The sequence below is a fragment of the Vicia villosa genome, unplaced genomic scaffold (assembly GCF_029867415.1).
Source record: "Vicia villosa cultivar HV-30 ecotype Madison, WI unplaced genomic scaffold, Vvil1.0 ctg.000218F_1_1, whole genome shotgun sequence".
NCBI classification, from domain to species: Eukaryota; Viridiplantae; Streptophyta; class Magnoliopsida; order Fabales; family Fabaceae; genus Vicia; species Vicia villosa.
This window is the reverse complement of record NW_026705082.1, coordinates 435073-453075: the sequence shown is the minus strand read 5'-3', so window position 1 is coordinate 453075 and position 18003 is coordinate 435073. Positions and strand designations below refer to the sequence as shown.

At 34.6% G+C, this 18003-nt stretch overlaps 1 protein-coding gene and 1 long non-coding RNA gene across 2 annotated transcripts; one reads left to right on the top strand and one right to left on the bottom strand.

Moving 5' to 3' along the window:
• The first annotated feature begins 398 nt into the window (after window positions 1-398).
• Window positions 399-5950, top strand: LOC131625469 (uncharacterized). Its single transcript, XM_058896330.1, has 9 exons — window positions 399-894; window positions 1004-1090; window positions 1181-1625; window positions 1720-2107; window positions 2165-2693; window positions 2783-4003; window positions 4104-4322; window positions 4427-5284; window positions 5373-5950. Exons 1-9 carry the CDS (start codon window positions 399-401, stop codon window positions 5948-5950), a joined length of 4821 nt encoding a protein of 1606 aa, XP_058752313.1.
• Window positions 5951-10548: 4598 nt separating this feature from the next.
• On the bottom strand, window positions 10549-11012 carry LOC131625507 (uncharacterized). Its single transcript, XR_009290875.1, has 3 exons — window positions 10924-11012; window positions 10773-10818; window positions 10549-10679 (listed from the first exon to the last, which is right to left on the bottom strand). It is a non-coding gene; the product is annotated as an uncharacterized LOC131625507 (long non-coding RNA).
• Window positions 11013-18003: the final 6991 nt, after the last annotated feature.

The following is an 18003-nucleotide window of genomic DNA, read 5'->3' as shown; positions in this document are numbered from 1 at the left end:
TTGGCAACTTGATTTGAATACTGCATGCATTATTTAAATATAACCTCACCAAATGTGTTTTACAAATTTTTTAATGTCGCTCTTGAAAACTGCACCAGCATCATGTCAACCATCATACCTACCTGACATATGAACAGTAGCTTGCACTACATTCTCATCTTATTTGTGCACGCTTCAGGCAATTATGGTTGCTTGGTGCATTCATTTTTTGCTTATTTAATGATTAAGTCACAATATTTTTAACTGCATAAAATAGGGAGATGACATAAACTTTTCATATTCAGCTATTTCCCTCCATAAACAAATAGTTTGGAGGGAGTCTTTGTCTATATATTTCATGCTTCCCTGCATATTCATCCATATTTTGCAGAATGATTGTATCTTCAAAGTAAGAAATCATGGAAAAGAAACAAAGCGATGAGCATGATCACTTCATGAATGTTATCAGAAGAAAAAGGCAATTTGATGCTAGACATCATAGAATTCGTGTTCTACGAGCTAAGAGAGCCAAGGCATTGGCGGCAATGAACAAAGAAAATGCATGTCAAACTCAACCCCCTGCTGATACTATATCTTCGCATTTCAGATTACCACTATCTTCTATTTCTCCAAATATTCCAAGTTCCACCATAACTGATCGAAATACACAGCAGAAAACTCACAATGTATCAACATTGAATACATTGCCAAGTTCATTAGCAAAAAAACGCCCAAGAGTTGTTTCTGTAAAGAACATTAACAATTTAGGAGTTAACCTCAGAAGGAGATTTGATAACCAGTTTATGAGCGGTGCGACGGCATCTTCAAGCCATACACCTAATCCAGATTCCAGCACCAACGAACTTTTCCAAGATGACAGTGAAGGGGATGAAGGTTCCGGTAATTCTTCAGATGGTTAGTATCTTTATTGTGATGGATTATTAACCGATTTTGAATGTTCTTACACTTAACCAAATATAATAACATAATATTTTCTAACTCATATTATTATATGCTGCTGTAGCCTGCAGTTCAGTTTCCAACTATTCAAACGACGAGCATGAAGTAGGTTTTGACACTGACATTGAAGAAGTAGATGTTCAAAGATCAGGTTGTATTTTATTTTATTGATATGTTTCTTTATTTAAAAAATCATTATCTATTATGTTATTTTACCTGACAACTGTACATTTTTGTTTAGGAGAATACTACGATTTAGGTGACCCATCATGTGAGTGTCAGCAATGTGGTGCAAATATGTGGTATATGGAGAGGAAAAACAAGTCTCGACATTCTGCTAATCCTAAGTTCTCAATGTGTTGTGGAGAAGGAAAGGTTCAAATACCTTTGTTGAGACAACCTCCACCCGTATTGCAGAGCCTGTTGTTTGAACAAAACGAAAGTGAATCAAAAATATTCCAACAACAGATTCGTCTTTACAATATGATGTTCGCATTTACTTCTCCGGGTGCTAAAATGGATAACAGATTTAATAATGGTAGAGGTCCCCCTAACTATCGTATTCAAGGTCAAACATGTCATCGTATAGGCAGCATGTTACCTTTGCCAGGTGAAAAGGCCCGTTTTGCCCAACTATATATATACGATACTGAACATGAAGTTCAGAATAGATTTGATATTTTCAGGTTTTTACTTTATACATCTTTGTTTCAACACTGTATATTATTTTGTTGTTGCAATTCTCAACATTCTGAACTCTATATGTTGGATGTTTTGCAGAAAAAGGGACGGAGTTGATATTAATATAGTTGAAAAGTTGTCTTCAATGTTATATGAACATAATGTTCATGCTCAGTCATTCAAGATGGCAAGGGACATACTTTCTCAAGGAAATGTTGCAGATCTAAAACTCCGTCTCATTTCTGATCGTCAAAATGATGGAAGAATATATAATCAACCAACAGTTTCAGAAGTTGCTGCTCTCATTGTTGGTGATGTTGATACTGCCGAAAAAAGGGATATTATAATGCAAAAACAATGTGGCCAACTTCAGAGAATAGATGAATATCACACTTCTTATTTGGGTTTTCAATATCCTTTACTTTTCCCTTACGGCGAAGATGGTTACAGACCAAACATACGGCACCGCAATAAAGGATCTACAGCGGTCCGTAATGCAGAAACAACGACCACGGTATCGGAAATTGACGATGTTCCATGGGAGGATGCAACCAAGAGAAACAGACTTACAATCAGAGAGTGGTTCGCCTTTAGGATTCAGTCAAGAAAAAACGAGGCACAGACAATTCTCAGGTCAAGGAGGTTATTTCAACAGTTTTTGGTAGATGGTTTTACAATGATGGAATCCGAGAGACTTCGATGGTTAAGAAAGAATCAGTCAAAACTACGAGTAGGGAAGTATGATCATCTTGCAGATGCTAGGACAAATGGACATACACGTGGTGCAGCTACAGGGAAAAGAGTTGTCCTACCTTCGTCGTATGTTGGAAGCCGTAGATTTATGGATCAGTTATATTTCGATGGCATGGCAATTTGTAGTTATGTTGGATTTCCTGATTTGTTTATTACATTCACATGTAATCCCAATTGGCCAGAAATACAGCGCGTATTAAGTTCTACAAATCTGAAAGCGTCTGATCGTCCGGATCTCATAACAAGAATCTTCAAATTGAAATTTGATTCGTTACTGTCCGATTTGACTAAAAAGAGTATCATGGGAAAGGTTCTTGCGTGTAAGTAATTTGTAAGTTTGATTAATTTAACTTCCTTATTCATTTTTAATGTAATGTTATAGGCTAATATGTTCATTTTATATTTGTAGATATGTACACAATTGAGTTCCAAAAAAGAGGGTTGCCCCATGCGCACATATTAATTTTCCTTCATCCGTCGAGCAAGTACCCAACACCCGCTGACATTGATCGTATCATATCAGCAGAAATACCAAACAAAGACACCGACGAAGAGTTATATAACTTGGTCAAATCTCACATGATACACGGACCTTGCGGAAATGCTTTTCGTAATTCTACGTGTATGAAGGAAGGAAAATGTTCTAAATACTTCCCTAAAGATTTCAGACGTGATACGATCGTTGATCAAGATGGATATCCGGTGTATAGACGAAGGGACAACGGACACACAGTTTCTAAGAATGGAATTGAGATTGATAACAGATTTGTTGTTCCTTACAATGCAAAGTTATTGTTGAAGTACAGAGCTCATATTAATATGGAATGGTGCAATCAAAGCACATCCGTCAAATATTTGTTTAAATACATCAACAAAGGATACGACAGAATAACTGCTGCAATTGTCATGAATGAAGATGGATCTGTTTCGCAACACGAAACCGTCGATGAAATAAAGCAGTATATTGACTGTAGGTACGTTTCTCCAAGTGAAGCTGCTTGGAGAATTTATGGTTTTTCCATTCATGGAAGAAAACCAGCTGTAGAAAGACTTCACTTTCATGGGGAGGGACAAAATTCTGTTTTTTATACTGATGTCAGTCCCATTACCAAAGTCCTTGATAAACCGAGCGTTACTGAGTCGATGTTCACTTCATGGTTTGAAGCAAACAAGAAATACGACGAAGCGCGCCAACTAACGTATAGCAATTTTGTTTCAAAGTTTGTATACGTTAAGAAAAAAAGAGAGTGGAAACCCAGACAAAAGGGATACACAATTGGAAGACTAATTTGGGTTCCTCCAACTACCGGGGAGTTGTACTATCTAAGGATGATGCTAACACATGTGAAAGGGCCGAAAAGCTACGATGAAATAAAGACAGTAAACAATGTTAGGTACGATACTTTCCGTGATGCATGTTTTGCTATGGGATTTATTGGGGATGATCGAGAATTCATAGCTGCAATAACAGAAGCATTTCATTGGGGTTCTGGACATTATTTGAGATTACTTTTTGTTCACATGTTATTGTCAAGTAGCATTAATAGGCCAAAGCATGTATGGAGTAAAACTCAACATCTGTTATCTGATGGAATTCTGTATTCTCAGCAAAGGATTGCAAACAACAGAGGTATATTACAAAAATATGATCACAGTAATTAAGTACACATAATATTACTATGTTATTCCAATATTTACCAGCGATTTATTTATTTTTGTTCATTTAACAGATCTGCGCCTAACAAATGAAGAAATTCTCAATCTGACGTTGATTGAAATTGAAAAACTTCTCCAACGCAGTAGAAAGAGTTTAAATGATTTTCCTGGAATGCCAAAACCACATGGTTACATAAATGAGGAGCTTGGAAATAATTTAATTTACGAAGAGAGAAACTACGATCCTGCTGAACAACTTCAACAGTTTAATACGCTGTATAATAACCTCACAGGTGTAAATAGTAGTTAACATCAATTAGGCAGAAGAATTTCATATAACTTAGAAACTTATATTTCTAATATGAAGCATCTAAATTATGTGTTGACTTTATTTCAGATGAACAAAGAGATGTGTTCAAACAAATCTTGACAGCTGTTGATACCCAGAACGGAGGGGTATTCTTTTTGTATGGATACGGCGGTACAGGGAAAACATACATGTGGAGAACATTAGCTTCCTACATAAGATCAAGAAGACAAATATGCTTGACAGTTGCCTCTTCAGGTATTGCATCCCTTTTGCTCCCCGGTGGTCGAACGGCACATTCGAAATTTAAAATTCCGATCCCCACACTTGAATCTTCGACATGCGACATTAACAAGGGTAGTGACAGGGGTAACATGCTAAAATTATCTAAATTGATAATTTGGGATGAAGCTCCCATGTGTCACAAATTTTGTTTTGAAGCTTTGGATAAAACACTCAGAGATATCATGGGTGGAACCAGGTCATCTGATAAAATATTTGGTGGGAAGGTAATTGTGTTTGGTGGGGATTTCAGACAGATTCTACCGGTTATTCCAAGAGGCAGCCGTTCAGATATAATTCATGCAACTATCAATTCATCATACATTTGGGATCATTGTAAGGTTCTGAAACTTACAAAAAACATGAGGCTTCAGCAATCTGGGACGACCATATCGGCATCCGAGTTAGAACGGTTTTCAAATTGGATATTAAAAGTTGGAGATGGAAAACTGGCAGAACCTAACGATGGCTATGCTGATATTGATATCCCAGCAGATATTTTGATATCTAATTTCGATGATCCCCTTCGAGCCATATTCGAAAACACTTATCCAAATTTTGAAGCTAAATTCAATAATGTAGCTTTTCTGCAGTCAAGGGCAATATTGGCTGGAACAATTGAGACAGTAGATGAAATAAATCACTATGTATTAGACAATCTTCCAGGTAATATTTAATTTTTTGTGAAAATTTATCCGACGATTTTTCACTTCCATCTTTAAGAGATCATAATATAAAGGCACTGCATTTTCAGGGGATGAAAAAGAATACCTAAGCTCTGATTCAGTCGACACGCATGATGGTGATGGCAATGAATGTTTTGATGTTTTAACTCCTGAGTTTCTGAATGGACTGAGAACGTCGGGACTTCCTAATCATAGGATCAGATTGAAAGTAAATACTCCAATCATGCTGCTCAGGAATATTGATCAAGCAGAAGGCTTATGCAATGGAACACGTCTAATCGTTACAAGATTGGCTGATCATGTCATCGAAGCTAAAATCATTTCAGGCAAGAACATCGGCGGTATCATTTATATTGCCCGAATGGACATTACTCCAACGCAGACGCCATGGCCATTCAGGATGACACGAAGACAGTTTCCTATAACAGTCTGTTATGCTATGACTATTAATAAATCTCAAGGTCAGTCTTTGGATCATGTTGGCATATATTTACCGAGGAGCGTATTCAGCCATGGCCAGTTATATGTTGCAGTTTCAAGAGTAAAGAGCAGAAAAGGCCTTAAAATCTTGATCCATGATAAGGAGAAACTTCCATTGACCACCACAACAAATGTTGTCTTCAAAGAAGTGTTTGAAAATGTGTAGTCTATAAGTTTTTGCAATATTTATGGACCTGTTGTTATTGGTATATGTTTTGTGCTCAGTTGCCTAAAATTAGCTTACAACTTAAACAACTTATTAACTGTCATGAATGGAAGATTTGATATCATCTTTGCATACTGATAATTTATTTTCATCTGTACAACTGGATTGAAGACTTACGATGAATTATAGCTGCCATAATATCAATGATTGTAGAACATCAACAATTCAAAGCTTAGCATAGTAAAAATATTCACGTTGATAACCATAATTTAAATCCATTACAGAGCCATCTGTGATTACAATCTAAGTACCATCAACAACAAATTTAAAGCTACAAGTAACATCTTTACATCCTAATCAGCTACTTTTTTCCCCAAGAACGCAAACATCAGATCTGAAAATGGAATCATGGAGAATTCTATGAAATCTCCAACTTGAAGATTTTTTGACTTTGCAAATTCGTACCAACCAACTCCAATACGTTTCTCATACTCATTCCTGCCAGCCTTAAGAATACGACAGTGATATCCCTTTCCGTCAATAAGATCTACCATCCTTATTGCATTTTGGTCTTTACGAAAACATGTCCTTGATATTTCCATTGGAATATTCTGCATTATAACTTCCTACTTATTAACCCACGATATATATAGATCTATATACGGCAGTGGATTTAACTGGGTTTTGAACTTACCAGAGCATTTTGGCCTCGCATGTTCGCTTCTGTGATATTAGATTTCCACTTTACCTCCCCGGTGTGATCAGCCATGCACTCAGCTTCAGTAAGAAACCCATCTTTTATGAGTGTTTCAAACATCTTTTCCTGCTCTTGCTCAAACTCTTTGTTAATGTTATGAGCCCATTCAAGACTGTCTCTCTCAGGATCACTGAAACACAAATTGTAAAGAATAACACTGCTATTAAGCAAAGATTTTAGAAAACAGGGGAATCCATTTATTATATTACAACATGCATGCAAATTATACTTACCTGCTTGATGGAGAAGGGACGAATGGAACTCCCCACTTCACCATATCAGAATTAAATTTTATAAGGACCTCAATTCTGATGCATTATGACAAAAAATTCTATATATAGATAGATAGTGATAACCCTTATTTTTTGGGCCAGACAACACTGATGGGCCTACATTTTTTATATGTACAAATATCCAGCATGTTTGGTAAACGAGTTTTAATAACAAAAAATTAATTATTGCAATTTTTTTAGTAGTTAGTAGATGTTACAAATCAGACCTTTAAATATACATGACACTATATTTCCTTCCATACATTTAATAAATATGTTTGCCTACATAAATTGAAGTTGCTATATATATAAGCTGATTGTATAATATGTATTCTTTATAAAGTGTAATTTGGTTTTAACATGGTAAATTGTTTATCAAACAAAATTTCTTAAAAAAACATTTCATATATAATTCATGTAAATAAACTATTTTAACACACATGATCCAATCATGATGGCCAATGTAAAGGAGCAACCATGAAGTATGTAGAACACAAGGATTTGCAAAACATATAACCATTCAAAATTTAGCATGTGCCATAATAGTAGTCTTGATAAAGTCATTCAACATTAGAGCAAAGTACCAACCCATAGGGGAAACAAAAAACATTGTTCAGATAAGTTATAAAAGTCACCACCAGATACAAAAAATTCAAAGACTTTGGTCTTTGAAACTACTTCAACAACAGACAAAAAAAGCAAAGTACTTCCACCACCTTTCAACAGCCCCATCACTTCTTCTTCATCGCAACATAAATGAAAGTGCCATGTCTCGCCAACTGACAAGTCAGTGTGTCGCCTTTCTTGAACCCCTTGGTCTTCACATAGTCGTACCATCCTTTAGTCATGTATTTCTCAGCCGGACTCGGAGCCCCGTTGCGGTATGCCGTCTTCACAGTACACTTGAATTGTTGTTTCAAATCACAATCTCTAATAGTTACCTCCTTCTGATTACTTGCCAAGCAGTCTATTGCTATCTGCTTAGGGAAATGCTGCAACAACACAAATTTTCATTGAATAAACACTTGAGATCTGCAAAGTATTAAAATATGTGGTCGATTTTCAGTATGCTTACCTGGACATTATCCTTTTTTACTCTTGAATTCTTTATAGCAATATCCCAGCAGTATGTTGGCTTTCCTCCCCACATTCTTATCCTAACATTTGAAACATTTTTCCCCTTCTTCGCAAGTTTCATTGTGCTCCTCTCACTCCCATCTGTAACAGATCTTAAGTTGGCAGTCCTTCCAAGATTTTTGCTATTACTCCTCCTCTCAACTTCAGCTGCTTTCTTCCCAACTGTTTTATCAACAACAGTTTTTGACTTCTCAGTTTTTTTGTTAGTCTGTACATTATCGTTCGCAGAGACAAGGGGGACATCAACTTCTTCAAGCTTCACACTACTCATAGGAACAACAGTATTGTTGACATTTGGAACAACTGCAGGGACATTGTTGCAAGTTTCTGCAAATCTAACAGATTTCTTAGAATTTGCTTTACCCTTTCTCACCGACCTGACAGATGATTGTGAAGCTGAGCCATCTTCAACCTCACCTACGAGTTTTTGAATTTCGTTCATTGCTTCCTCCTCACTGAAAGAAAAATTATAGTTGCATGAGCACATTATTAATCCCAAATACGGATTAACACCCCAAATATACCATGTACAGGGAATATTTGAAAGATTAACAACTTTAAAATATATATAACACCACACTATTGGCCCAGAATAAAACACCTATGCTTCATATATTAACAGAATCAGGCAAACAAAAATTGCAATACAACTTGACCCCCCACAACGTTTCGAGGACCTGATCTGGGAAATATTAAACAGTAAACTCCATTCACATCATGATCTTTTAATCAAACAAATCTATTTTAGCATGCATCAGAAATAAAAAAAACCCTAAAACCTAACTAGATCGCACATGAACTTTATGCCAAAACAAATAAATTAAATAGGAATTCATGTATCTAACCTGATAACTTCTTCTTCCTCATCTGGAAACCACCCATACGCTGGCTTTCTTCCAAACCTCATCGTCGAAGACTGTTGCTATCTCCAGAAGTGATGTAAGTGTTTTGATAAAGACTGGAATGAGAAGGAGAGAAGTTGTGTAATGTAAACAGTTCAAAATATGTTATAACTCAACTTTGCACGTTTCCTTTTTCTTTTCCCTAGACTTATTCAGTAAATGACCCCTATCTCAATCAATAATGACTGTTACCTATGATCCCCCGTGTAACCAAAACATTTACTAATTAATTTGAAAACAACACTTTGTAGTCTAACGAAAAGAAAGCCATTTAATTTATCTCTATCTCTTAAATCCAAACATACATGCATATACTTTTTTTAAACTCTACCTATTCCATGCAGTACACGTTAGTTTTATTTAGATTTCCTTTGTTTTTTTTATTACTTACTCTTTTCTAATTTTTGCTGTGTTTTAAAAAACATAACATTATATATTTTTTATTAAAATCCACTTTTTAGGAACAAAAAATAGTTTCTATCAATCCTACTTTATTTCAAAAATTTATTTTTTAAAATCACATTTAATAAATCAAACCAATGTTATAATAATTAAAAATTTATGTAAATATTTGTAGATAAATATTCAATATATGATTATTGTCAAGATGTTGGTTTCAACTCACACATCTATTGTAAATTAATTACTAAATAGTTTAATAAAATAATATTTTATAATATTACTTAGCTTATTCATCCCACTAATTTTAAAATCCTATGGAAATAAATTTCAACAACCTATTTTTATTATTTTTCAACACTTTGTGACATATTAAAAAAACAATAGGAATTTATATATCTTTTCTTATACATAATTAACTCAGTTATAATTCATGTTACAATATTTTTTACACATATTGACATCCTTATGTGTGTTTATCAACATATATATTATTCATAATTTAAAGTTTATGCAAATAATAGTTGATAAATAATCCATATATAATTCTTTTAAAAATATTAATTACACAAAAGAATATCTTTTACTAAGAAAAGTTGACAAGTTGTTTTTTTTCCACTCGCCTATTAAATAAAAATTAATTTTACAATCTAATATGAAATTTATAGTTTCTAATATTACTTTGCTTATTGATCCCACTAATTTTAATATTATACAAAACATTTTTATTACTATTCTTCAACACTTACTAATATGTTTCAAAAACATTGGGAAGTTATATATATATTTGTATACATACTTAACTAAACTATAATACATGTTTCAAGATTTATTAGCCATACTGATATGCTTATGTGCATATTTCAATATATATATCAGAGTTCCCATTCTCCTATTAACTTGAAGTTTATGTTGAAAAATAAGTAAAATATTAAACATAACCAAATTATACTAACAGGAGTACATAAATGATAATTTTAAACCATGCTCATCCATTTGATTTTCACACATTGTTGCAAAGCATATGACTATTATATTGCAATTATAGAGTAGCAAGGATAACATTAGCTGTTTCAATCCAAAGAAAACTGATGAATAACAAACACAAAAAGTCTTAAACATAACATTAATCCACATACAACTGAAATAGAAAAAAAAAAAAGCCCAACAACATCATCCAAAACAATCTACTGTTCTTCCAAAACTTTGCACTTCTTCATTCACCATAGCCATCAATACCCAACAACACATATTCTTTAACCCTGCAATACAACAGAATGATAATTTTTCTGTTAACTTTCAGAAACATACAATGACAGCAACAAATAATTTAACACGTAAAACATATATCTAACCATTCTTTTCAGCTTCTCCACCAACTCTGTCCATATCATCCATTCTCTGTCATTTAAACAACATACACAGACTTAATGCTTAAATTTAAATTGAATTCATATAACCTAATAGCATGCCTTTTCGGAAAATCGGATAATAACATTCTTATACCTTTCATTTTCAAAGAAAAAATTCCCAATATACACTGAGTTCGATATTTCTATCATTCTGGGGTTTATCTCCAGTCCAACACTTCCCAGAACATCCGTTAAAAAATCCACGTCTTCAAGTACAGCGAACCTCAAGCCACCCCTCAATTCCTGATGCTTCCCCGACCACCTGATTCCAAGCATCTCATCCTGCCACACCCCTGCTATGTTCTGAATCTTACTTCCCCTTTGCCAGGCGCATGCAACACCATCCATCACATGCAAAGCCCACTCAGTGCACAACTTGGTAATCCGCTCTTTCTTCGTCTTCAAACTCATCCGCAACATCTTCGATCTTTGCTTCATCCTCCTTTTAATCGCCAATCGTTTGACTGGGTCTTGAACAACAAAAAATTTCATAGTTCTGCAAAATCAGAAAAAATAATGAACAAAAGTGACATTTCATAACAAACAAACGAAACAATGAGATTCGATTACAGAAAAAAAAGAACGAAGAGTACCTGCAAGCCTTTGCAACTTGGGAGAAGCTACCCATTTTGTGAAATCTCCAACTCACGGATTAGGTTTCAGGATTTGGTACTTGAAGAGTGGAAAAAAACTGTGTCCTTTGTACTATATATACTCAAACTCCCATTACCTGTTAGACTTCCTTTCAGTAGGTAAACGTGCACAAGTTTTTGGAAACTGTTGAAATGCCTTTTTCTGTACATGCAGAAGTAAATTTAATTATATCTTTTTAATAGTAATAATTAATTTCACACCATAATCTAAAAGTCAAATGATTTTATTGGGTGGGAAAATAATTGATTGATTTATATTTATTATATAATGTAATACAAATACTTAATTATTTCGTTGCATAGATTATTAAACATGTTAGTGCATCAAACATGACTTTATATTTATAGCAAAAAACAAATTAAAAATACCTATTTAAATTTATATTGAATTTTTAATTATCATCGAATAAATTGTTTATCTTAATTAATATATTATTTTATATAAATCGTTAACCGTAATTTTTTTTGTTTAATGTTTATTCCTACCGACTTTACGTGACCCGCTATTTCACATTAGTACATCATTTCTACAGTATCTAAAACTTTATTTATTTAATTGTTTTTATAATAATTATTTATTTATAATACTATGAACTTTTTTATCCAATTTTAATATCATATTGAAAACAAATAAAAATTTATACATTAAATTAATATGGATATGCTAATTATTATTTACGAATTTTTTTTGTTTAATTATTATAACTTTTATTAGAATTCTTTAACCATAAACATATTAAATATATTAAATATTTATACCGACTTTACGTGACCCGTGCGAGCGCACGGGTCCTTTACTAGTTAAAAGTAAAATAAAATTTCTTTAATAAAATAAAAAATAATTAAATAAAATAATTATTTTGAATATTGTGATCTTGCATGCTCTTTCGTTCCGAGGGATCTTTTCTTGTTCAGTGAGTCATGCTCTCAGCCTCTCATTAACTATTTTGTCAAATTTCTTAACACTATACGAAAAATGCAATGTATCTGCACCTGCTTTTAATCAGTTAGAAACGGCGTGTCATTTAATATTATTTTGGATAATCAGATATTTGTTGCTACACACATTTAAGTTTAATTTATAATTTCTGATGCGGTTTGTCGTTTTTTCTGTGTTATTTAAACATTTAAACACTGTATATGAAATTATATATTTTAGTACTTATGTTTTATCTTTATAATTTATATATATATATATATATATATATATATATATATATATATATATATATATATATATATATATATATTTTAAAAATACATTTAAAATAATATCATAATTTAGAGTTTAATGAATATGTACTGATAGTGTAAAATAGTTATACACTGTCATAAAAAAAGAATCAATAGTTTATCATGTCATTAAAAAAATTTTAAAATAAAAACGTGGTATGGAGAAATATATAGTTATTATTGATTGATAGGGTAAAAATATTTTACCCACTAACGTGAGTGCCTTAGCCCCTTTTCTCTAAATTTTATATTAAAATTTTGGTGTTAAAATATCATTGCTTATTATAATAACTGTAGTAAATATATTTTTTTAATTAAAATATCTTTCTAATTTATGGAAGTTATTAATTTTCATGCACTAAGTATGAAATGGGTCTAGTCCGCGAAGAAGCAGCCTGTGGAAAGATATTATCACTATGTGTAGAAAAAAGCTGGCAACATGGAGAGGAAGGCATCTATCGGCGGGAGGAAGGATTGTATTGATAAATTCAGTTTTAAACGCAATCCCGATATATGCTCTTTCCTTTTACAAAATGCCAAAGAAGGTGATTAGAGAGCTACGTGGAATACAAAGCAGGTTTCTTTGGAGTGGAAAGGAGAACTGTCCTAGTATTCATTGGGTCAGCTGGGAGGATGTGTGCATGACCAAGGAAGAAGGAGGGTTAGCGATCAAAGATATAGAAATTGTAAATAGGGCCCTGTTGACAAAATGGAGATGGAGGATTTTAAATGAAAAGCATGCCTTGTGGAGTGGGATATTGAAGCAAAGATATATTAATCCGCAAATCAAAGTGCTCTCCAGTACTGACAATGATATATGCAGAACAGATTCAGTTTGGTGGAAAGATCTCATCACCCTAGATAACAAAGGAGCAACCATTGAAAACAGTTTCACTAACAATGTTTTATGCAGGTTACAAGAAGGTGAAGGCATTCCTTTTTGGAGCAGCAAGTGGATGGGAAACCAGATGTTGAATGATGCTTTTCCCGAACTATACGCCATCGCAACTGATACATCTATGAGCGTTGCTGCAGCAGGAGCATGGGAGGAAGACAAATGGCATTGGAACATGGAGAAAATCATCAGAAATGAAGGAGAAGAAAATAATCATTTAGCGGAACAGCTGTTAGAGTTGCTGAACGAAATAGAACCGGAGATAAATGGTCACGACACATTCAGTTGGACACAGGAGAACGACAGTGTCTTCACCGTTAACTCATGTTACAAAGCATTCGCAAAAAAGGAAACTTCTAATTGGATCACAACGAACATGAAAGAATCGATTGCAAGTTTATGGAAGGTGAGAGCTCCGACCAACATTCTTTTCTTTGGGTGGAGACTAATCCTAAACAGACTTCCAACAAAGGACAAATTAACAACTAGAGGAATTGAAATAGAAGAAACGAAGAAAGGATGTGAACTATGCGGAAACAGCACTGAAACAAGGTACCATCTTTTTTTCGAATGTTCTTTTAGCCGTCGTATATGGGATGCTGTTTTCAATTGGATGGGCAGCCCTCATTGGATAACAGAGAAAGATTTTGAGGACTACCCTAACAGCATCAAAAAGGTAGGAAGGAAGGAGATTAGGGAGATGATGTACATGATTTGGCTGGCTGTTGTCAGGACCCTTTGGCATACAAGGAATGCTGCAATTTTTGAAGACGAAGTGGTGAATTTTGAAGACTGTTTATCTTCCATAAAACTCGTCTCTTGGAAGTGGATAAACTCGGGTAGAATAAGCATCTCAAACTGCTGTAGCTATTATGAATGGTATATAGCGCCACTGTTAACTTTTCTCTAAACTAAGCTATATGTTTTCGCAACTCTTGTATCGGGTTTGAGCACCCCTAGTGCTCCTTTGAATGAATTCCATTGCCTATTAAAAAAAAAGATTAATTATCTGGCATTAAGATCATTATTTGTATTTATGTTTTTGAATTTTAAAAATGGTATTTTTAAAACAATATTTTATACATTTTTTAACATATATGTTTTTGAGAGCACAGATTTATAATTTTAAAACAATATTTTATACATTTTTTAACATATGTTTTTGAGAGCACAAATTTATTAAAAAAATAAAAAATTTAAATAATATTTTTAAATCTCAAGTTGAATTAGCGAAGATGACTTGATATCTAGAATGTGGTTATCTCTAGATTTTAAATAGAAAAGATCTCAACAATTTCTATTTGGGTTAATTTACACCGTTTACTCTTTTGGAACCTACTATAATGAATGTTTGAATTAGAAAATGATGTATTGTCATTTTGTTTTCTGAAAGTAATGGATAACGTGATTACTTAATGAAATAAACATTGTAAAATAAAATTCACTCAAAAGTTCAATATGTATGTCCTTGTCTAATAAATTTTGATTAATTAAAGAAAAGATAGACTAATCACGCGCGGAGCATGTAAAGCAATAGTAGACTTTTGTCAACTAGAGACATTGACATGTAATGCTATATACTACACATAAATGCAAAGCAAGCTAGCAATAAAATGAGGGGCTATTCTTTTTGAATGGCGAAATGAATCTGTTTACAAATTTAATTCAATTGTCATAAATTAATCTTATTAAAATGATAATAATAATAATAATAATAATAATAATAATAATAATAATAATAATAATAATAATAATAATAATAATAATAATAATAATAATAATGTGTGTGATATATCTGATTCGGGATGATTTTCAGATATATCAAAAGTTGAATTGATTATGTCTCTAGAATTGATTCTACTTGAAATTAAAATTTGTAGTTTCTATTTTTAGAATTGAATCTAAATAATTTTTACACTAAAATTTATTGTTCAACTCACATTTACATAAATATATTCAAATATAAATTAATTATACTAAACTCAAGTATATTAAAATCAATTTTATCAAAGTCAATTCTGCTATATTAACTACAATTCCGAAAACACTCTTACACAGTTTAGCATTTAGTTTTCTTTCAAGTGTTATTCAAAAGAATTATTCATCTTCACCGTTTTTTTTTTCTTTCCAAAATTTCAAATCTAAAAAGTTACAACAAGAAGAAAATTTTCCTAAACAGTTTATCAATTTTGTTCTTCTCAATTTCATCCCAAATCAAATTGAAACAATAAAAAAAAAAACTCTCATGTACATAAGAAACTTCAACATGGAGGTGAATCCAAAAACATTTAAAATATGATCCCAAAACTATAGAAAATTTCTTTGGCCACCTCCCTACCTTCTAGTCCACCTCTGGTGAAAAACCCAAACTACCCCTGACTTTGGAAATGCATTTCCGAAATGTAAGAAAAAGGTGTTTTCGGAGATGCATCTCCGAAAGCGCCTTTTTTTTTTGAAAAATTTAACTTATTTCAGAAGTTCATTTCCGAAAACAGCATTTCGGAAGTTCATTTCCGAAATACTGCGCGTTTTGCAGATTAAGCAAAACAACCCCCTCCCCCAAATCATTTACCCTAATCTTCTTCAAACTCAACCCCAAAGAGATTTTTGTGCAAACCAGTTCCAAGCTACCTCAAAGGCTCCATCTACTTGCTCTATTACATTCTAAAGTCCTCCAATCTATTCAATAGGTAAGCATTTTGATTTTAAGATCTATGATTAAAATGTATATTAGGGTGTTTACAAATAGCAAAAAATGTATTAGGTTAGGTTTATAGTGATATTTAGGATGTTTAGAATGTGTATACATAGGTTTGAATTTTGATTTTGGGGTCTGCCATTGAAGGTTGCAGAAAAGCTCTGCGCAAGGGTGTTTCGGAAGTTCATTTCCGAAAACACCTCCATCCCAGTTTCGGAAATGAACTTCCGAACTGTATCAGAAGTGCATTTTTTTTTGTTTTTTCATTTGTCTCGCATATTAATCGATTTCGATTGTTTACAGGAACATGTCAGGCAACCAGCCAGCACGCATCAGACAGGGCAGGGAGTCCCAGACTGCGTCTGCTAGACGCGAGCGGGCGGCGACGCAGCTGGCGTCGACCCAGGGACGGGGCCGGGGACACCGTGTGCGCGTTCCACAGGAGTTGGTGGAGAGTTCATCTGCTTCAGGCTCTAGGAGTAGGCTGGCTCGGGTATCTTCTTCCCGCCAGCGAGAGGAGGAGGATGAGGATGAGGATGAGGAGGAGGTGATACCGGATGTTGACCCTCCAGTCGGGGAGGAGGAGGAGCAGGAGGAGCAGGAGATGGATAGCTATCCGGGAGGGCCTTTTGACACTTCCCTGGTGATTCACTACCAGGATCACGTCGCTCGGCGGATCTGGGAGGGAGAGGTATTTTTTTTTAACTTAGCCGTTTATTTGTCACCATTTTTTATAATTTTACCGTTTATTTCTCGCTTATTTGTTTTTTTTAACAGGAGAGAGAGCCATTGAAAATGGTGAACCACTCCAGGAAGATTTTCGGTCTGTTTAAACCAGCAGCTCAGTGGTTTAACGACCATGTGCGAGGTTCAGGGCTTAGCGGGCTCTGCATGACCGGGTACACCACCATCAGCACCGGCATGCAGGGGGCATTTGTGGAGCGCTGGCACAAGGAGACGTCTTCTTTCCACTTGCCGGTGGGGGAGTTGACGATCACCTTGCATGACGTCCAGTGTCTTCTCCACCTGCCCATCAGGGGATGGCTGTTAGACCACTCCAGGATCCAGAGGGTCGAGGCCATTGAGTGGATGATGCACTATTTGGGCATGCCGCACGAGGTTGCTCACCTGGAGTGCGTCTCGACTTCTGGGTGTCATGTCCGGTTCAACACACTGAGCCTCTATTTTGAGTTCCACCTGGACGCGGCGGCCGAGGCCGAGCAGGAGGGTAACGACCTATTCAGGGAGTACCACCGCGGCTGCGCTCTCCGGTGCTGGTACATGCATGTGGTAGGCGCTGCATGCTTTGTGGACAAGAGTGCCATGTACGTCGACGTGGCCTACCTCCGCTATTTCATGGACCTGGATACCGTTCACCAGTGGAACTGGGGGTCAGCTACTCTGGCATATCTCTACCAGAAGCTGAATGAGGCCTCCAACTGGAGGACGAGGCAGTTGGTCGGATCCTGCACACTGCTTATGGTACGTTTTATTTTAATACATTATCGTATTTATTTATTTATATATGTTTCGTATTTAATTTTAATACATTATCTTGTTTCTGTTTCAGAGCTGGATCATCTCCTACTTCTCCCGCATCCACGGCTACCACCTCGATCCTGCGTACGTGGACGCCTTGCCCAGGGCCGCCAGATACGATCTCCAGAGGGGGAACGATGCGGTGGGACCATACCG

Bases quoted from the DNA above. Each gene is read 5' to 3' on its own strand.
- LOC131625469 (XM_058896330.1), top strand. From the start codon at position 399: ATGGAAAAGAAACAAAGCGATGAGCATGATCACTTCATGAATGTTATC. The intron at 2,694-2,782 runs GTAAGTAATTTG...TTATATTTGTAG, and splicing joins CATGGGAAAGGTTCTTGCGT to ATATGTACACAATTGAGTTC. The intron at 4,004-4,103 runs GTATATTACAAA...TTCATTTAACAG, and splicing joins AAGGATTGCAAACAACAGAG to ATCTGCGCCTAACAAATGAA.